Raw genomic sequence first — 5,711 nt, forward strand, 5'->3', positions numbered from 1 at the left:
CTTTCTCCTCCAGCTTGGACCACACGTCTGTTACCCTGTTCAGTTGGCGATTCTGAGGTGAATGCAGTGGGAAGAAAGCCAACAGGCAGTCAGGCTTCCGAAGAAAACAGCTCTTTATTCCTTGAACAGGCCGAAGCCAAAAGGCCTAAGAATAGGTCCAGGACAAAAAGCTTCTCGCCTTCACCGACCCTTGTTTTTATGCCCCAGAATCAGGTACCACCCAATGGTGGGATCAGGTACCACCCAATGGTGGGAGCAGAATCAGGTACCACCCTAGGGTGGTACACAATCACCGATCAGGGTTGGGTCAGTAACATAATAATCCCATTAAAATGTTTACATACACAACAATCAGAATGAGATGATGATATTGAAGGGACATAGCCTGCTGGAACACAAGGTTTCAGGGGCCAGGATGGAGAATGACCTCTAACTAGCCTTTTGGCTTGGCATTAGGTGGTGGGTTACTTGCCACCAGGGGGCAGTGCCTCTGCATGCACCTAGGGCAGTATTCTGGTGCCCAGGAAGTACTGGGCAAGTGCTAGGCAGAGGGGAGAGGAGTCAGACCTGGCGTCCTGCTGATTTGAGTGCTCTCAGAACCCATCTGTCCTGAAGGGTAGGTCCAGCATGGTGAGGTGAAGGAGAGTCCAGGAGACGAAAGGGCGGGTCCACATCAATTATTAAGATCCTATTGAGGAGGAGCAGGCTTGGGCTGCCAGATCAAATTCTGGGTGCACAAAGCACAAACCCCAGAGTTGCACAAAGCAGGCCTGGCATGAAACACTTGTGTGCTTCATTTAAGACTCAAATTTGGGGCCGGGTAGGTGGCGCTGGAGGTAAGGTGTCTGCCTTGCAAGCGCTAGCCAAGGAAGGACCTCGGTTCGATCCCCCGGCGTCCCATATGGTCCACCCAAGCCAGGGGCGATTTCTGAGCACATAGCCAGGAGTAACCCCTGAGCGTCAAACGGGTGTGGCCCAAAAACCAAAAAAAAAAAAAAAAAAAAAAAAAAAAAAAAAAAAAAAAAAAAAAAAAAGACTCAAATTTAGTTGAGGTTGTGCACGTCTGTTTGTCCAATCTGTTAACCCCTCTTGAAGGGAACCAGCAGCTCTGGATTTTCAAGCTCCTAGAGTCCCACAAAGCACATTTTCTGGTCTTGAGGTGGCAATGGGAGAGATCAGATTGCAGGCAGCTGTACCAATGGGGCGGAAAAGGGTTTCCTGGGTGCGTCAGGAATGCAGACAGGGTCTGGCCCAGCTCTGCTCTGGAGAGCCTCTCTGTTGGCAGGACAGGTGGGGGAAGGAGAGGCAGGCAGCCCAAGTAGACATTTCTCTCTAAGTAAGTCCCTCCCCTACCATTCTTCTCTTTCCTTCCTCCTTTCCTATCCCCTCCCCCTTTCTTCCTCCTCCTCCCATCTGGCCCCAGCTGTACATGGTTCCTTTGGCAATTACCTCCTCTTTTCCCAAGGGAACTCTGTGCTTGTTCATGGGGTTGAGGGGGTGTTACCTTTGGTGATTACCATAGTGAGGGGTGTCTAGAGAAACAATCCACAGAACCCATGCATGTATTTGTAAGAATCTGTTTATAAGATGTATTGGAAAGACTTGACTCACCTTTTTGTGAGCCTGGCAAGGACATTTTTCAGGGCCACGGCACACGTTGGAATGTCAGGCAGCAGGGCCTTGATGCTGCATTCTTGAACAGAATATCTGGTCTGGGAAGCTTCAGTGGGCTCTGAAAACCTGCCAGAAGTTTATGAGCTGAGTCCCACCTACGTGAACAATGTTTAAGTTCACAGATTGTCCATGTGAAACACTGGTACAAAATGTCTTCCTAGTCATCCTGTTCTAGTCAACCCTAGACCAAGGCTGACTAGAATAAGTGGGGACCATAGCACTCCCAAAGTGACATGATGGTCTAACAGGCAGAGAAGTTAAAGGAGAGTTTGGACTCCAACAAAGGGAGTTCAGGCCTTTGGCTACACTTGGGGCTCCAGTGGCTGCAGGCAGGCCTTTCCTCTCTTATCTCTGTTGCTTGTCACAGTTCTTTTCCTGGGTGTCCCATTTTATGGTCCTCAAAAAGGTAATCTCTCTTCACTGGAGCTTTTGGAGAGAGGAAGGTACAATGTACTCCATAGAGGATCCTATCTGAGGGGAGACATGGTCTGAATTGTGGACCAGAATCCACAAAGGCTTCAGTTCCATCCAATTCATCCAGGGCCACTGGCTGCCTCTTTGCTGCTTTACCAATTCTCTCCTTTCTCTAGAAGTTCTGGGGAGCAGAGCCCACTTGCAACCCAATGGAGCCCAACCAAATACAGAAGAACCAGGCAAGTTCTCTCAGTCACCTTGTCAGAGGTTTATCTCGTTCCCTAAATTGCTTACACAGTTGCAAAGAAGAAAGCATGAATGCAGCCAACAAGATAGAGCAGGAACAGAAGGTACTGAGCCTAAGACATGAGACTAAAGTGGGAGTTGGCTCCACCCCCTGAGCCTCTCTTATATTGCTGAACTCCTTCCCCGAAAACACTGATTTTCTATTTGTCTCATCTACCTTAATCTTTGGCCCCAACCTGAATGAGAAAGACGAGTATTGATGGCAGGAGGACCTTTGAATGTGAAGGATGAGATGGACTTGCCAAAGGAAGAGGAGGAGAAGACTCCAGCCAGCCCTTCTCCAATTCAAATGTACCAACCGATGATGGGTAAGGATCCTAAAATGTCTCTTCCATGCCTATACCTGTGAAGTCTGTGTAACTGGAGTTATTCAAAGAAGTGCTTTATATGTTTGCTCATGAGAGTCTGCATGTATGTATCTGTACCTCAGTGCAGGTATACATATATAGGTGGATTGAGTGAGTTTGAATGACTGGGGACCCGGGAGTGCAAGATTGGATGATATGAACATTTCAGAGCCCTTGAGGAAAGAGGTTTTAAGTATTTTTTCAGTGCTCTCTCTCTTCCTCTCTCTCTCCCATCCAGAATGAGCAGAGAGCTTGGCCCTTAGTAAATACTAGCTGAGTCTTTGAACATTTGGACAAACTGGGATCTGAAATGGACCAATATCCAGTAGTGACTAAGTATTGAGTGAGTCCTAGGATGTTTAGGGACTGTCTGCTTTTTCAGCAAGTCCAGTGGCCAACCAGCTATGGTGTAGCCTCTGTGGTTATTCATGGGATTTGTTTTCCTTAGCAGGAATGGATCGTGGAACCCAGTCCCTAAGTACCCTCAGTCAACGCCGTCAGAAGGTGGATTCAAAAGTGCCTGTTCCTGCTTCAAGTCAACAGAGTTGGAATGTGAATGTTCCCAAGATAAAGAAAGGGGTATGGTATGGGGCTTCAGTTTTTAGTGCTTGGGCTAGGCTGGTAGTACAGGCTAAAGAAGTGCCAAACTGATCAGAAGTTACAGTTAGGTCATATGTTGTGAGCATAAACCATTGGCCCTTAGAAAGCTCAGACAGATGAGCTAATATGGTTGGAGAGATCAAAGTTCTCTAAACCTTGCTAGTTAACATTGTCGAATAATCCTATTTAGAGGAGTTCTGGAACACTATCTCCTCACCCAAAAAAATTTTAAAGCATAGCGAAACTTCATTGGAAATGAGACACACAGTTGATCATCAACTTGCAGACATTCAATAAATATACACATTTCAGCATTCTCTCATTCACTCATATTTTCCCTCCAAGTCTCTCAAAAAAATCCTCCTTCTCTTTTCATTCCAAACTTTCAGAGAACCAAGGAAGGTAGGTGGGTATGTGAGTGGAAAATATTTCAGATACTTCTGTTGTCCTGTCCACCTCTAGAGTTCAAAAGTCTTTCTCGGTGCTATTTTTGATCAATGCTGAGATGAGATGGAGAAAACAACCTGACTAAGGAGTTCAGCTCATCAAAATAAATGAATCTTTGTGTTCCTTCTGAAAAGGTTGACTTTTGCAGGATCATGCCCAATCACACAGGGTTGGGGTTGAGACCCAGTGTCTCCAGCAGGCCTTTCTTTATGTTTTTGTGAAAAGAAGTGTCCATTTTGCAGTTGAGCATTCTATAAGATTTATAAATTTATAGGAATGTACCATATTTTCAGAATTTGTTAAGAATAGAGAGGGAGGCAGAGCCAGGAGCTTACACAGAGCTCAGGGTTGACCTCAGGCACTCCTTGAATAACAAGAGGCAGAGAGTTCTACCTTGTGGCACCGGCTCTGGTTCAGGCTGTGAAGTTCATGGATTCAGCAGAGTGGAGCTCCCAATTCTGGGGTTAGTAGCAGGACATGTGTCCCTGTTTCCCTTTCTTCCCCAATGGGTGTGCTGACCAGCCCACATTTCACAGGAGTTGAGGAATACAAAAGGACTTGATTTGGGTGTTGGCTCATCCCCTGGGATTGCCTGCACTGCAGGACTGGCAGAGGTTTCCAGGTTTCCAGGTCTTGGGAGTGGGGACCTATTGGGTGGGGGTGGGGTGGGGGCTGGGCTGAGCAAGCTGCCTTGACCAACTCCTTTTTTCAGGTGTCCCAGCTTCCCAGAATGCTTCGAGACACAGGGCACAGTGAAAACCCAGCCCCAGAAGCTCAGGTCAGCCTGCAGAGCTGGAAATACCCACCTGAGCGGTAAGGGGGCACAGGGGTGGGGCAGAGTGGCGATAAGTAGGCCAGGGTGGAGCTGTGAGCAGTATTGAAGTATTGGGGCTCTGATGTCCCTTTCTGTGACCTCTCAAATTACATCACCCTCCTGGGGCTCCCAGGACATTTGGTGGGTGTGAGCCAGTCGGACCAGGGCTTGTCTATTAGAGATCAGAAAGACACCAAGAAGTCCCTGATATGAACACCTGATCTGGGTCTCTCCGTGCCTGCTGGGGCCTCCATATAGCTCATTCATTGCTTCCTTGCAGTCGTGCGGAGGCTGAGAAGGCAGCAGACTCTGGCACAGAAGAGTGTGGTGGTGGGCTGGAGCTGGATATTATTAAACGGCAGGTGAGCATGGCCAGAGGGTACATCAGAACCCCTTTGCCCTCATCCTCAGTCTTTGAGGGCCAGACAACAAGAATAGGGACAGGACACAGAAGTCTGGGCAGTGGAGGACAGAAGGTTGAAACCGGGAGGGGGTCACCTTTGCTCCCAAAAAGCCCTGGTCATCTGAGTCCTGCCCAGGAGGCTGGCTCCCAAATGGACCACCCCTGGTGTGTCCTGGTACCCAGCCTAGTTGCTTGTTCCGTAGCTGCAGATGATCACTAGGCGTCTTCAGGAACTGGAGGAGCAGGGTGCCACATGGCGCCAACGTGACGTGTTGATGGTCACCGTGCTGGTGACTGCCTGCATTGCCAACTTGTGGCTGTGGATCCGCCAGTAACTTCCCATGGGCCTCTAGCCCTACAACTTCCTCTACTTCTCTCCCCACACTGTCCTGGAGACACACACACACCTGCCTCAGAGGAGGGCAGAGGAAGGCATTTGAAGGCCTGCGGGGTCAACCATGCTGCCTCTTCAGATGGGAAGAAGTGCCCAGTAACACCAGTGACAGAGGCATCTTGCCTACCCCTCATGCTCTCAGTCCCACTCCCCCTCCTCTGTGGCTGAGCTAAATCCCTGGCCCTTCAGTCCCATCATGCTTGCACTGTCTCTTCAAAGCACACATGCTCAATAAAAGTGATAAACATTAAACCCCCATGGTCTTTGGCTTTTACTTTTAAGGTTTTTTTTGAGGGATGGTAGTGGGCTACA

At 48.6% G+C, this 5,711-nt stretch overlaps 1 protein-coding gene across 1 annotated transcript; it reads left to right on the plus strand.

The window, feature by feature from the left end:
- Positions 1–2,593: 2,593 nt before the first annotated feature.
- On the plus strand, positions 2,594–5,340 carry FATE1 (fetal and adult testis expressed 1). The gene is made up of 5 exons (XM_049766959.1): positions 2,594–2,702; positions 3,193–3,320; positions 4,501–4,601; positions 4,883–4,964; positions 5,209–5,340. Exons 1-5 carry the CDS (start codon positions 2,594–2,596, stop codon positions 5,338–5,340), a joined length of 552 nt encoding a protein of 183 aa, XP_049622916.1.
- The last annotated feature ends 371 nt before the right edge of the window (positions 5,341–5,711 follow it).

The sequence above is a fragment of the Suncus etruscus genome, chromosome X, assembly GCF_024139225.1.
Source record: "Suncus etruscus isolate mSunEtr1 chromosome X, mSunEtr1.pri.cur, whole genome shotgun sequence".
In the NCBI taxonomy this organism is placed as follows: domain Eukaryota; kingdom Metazoa; phylum Chordata; class Mammalia; order Eulipotyphla; family Soricidae; genus Suncus; species Suncus etruscus.

Coding starts and splice junctions, on each gene's coding strand:
- FATE1 (XM_049766959.1), top strand. CDS start 2,594: ATGGCAGGAGGACCTTTGAATGTGAAGGATGAGATGGACTTGCCAAAG. Junction 3,321..4,500: donor TTCCCAAGATAAAGAAAGGG/GTATGGTATGGG, acceptor TCCTTTTTTCAG/GTGTCCCAGCTTCCCAGAAT. Junction 4,602..4,882: donor TGGAAATACCCACCTGAGCG/GTAAGGGGGCAC, acceptor GCTTCCTTGCAG/TCGTGCGGAGGCTGAGAAGG.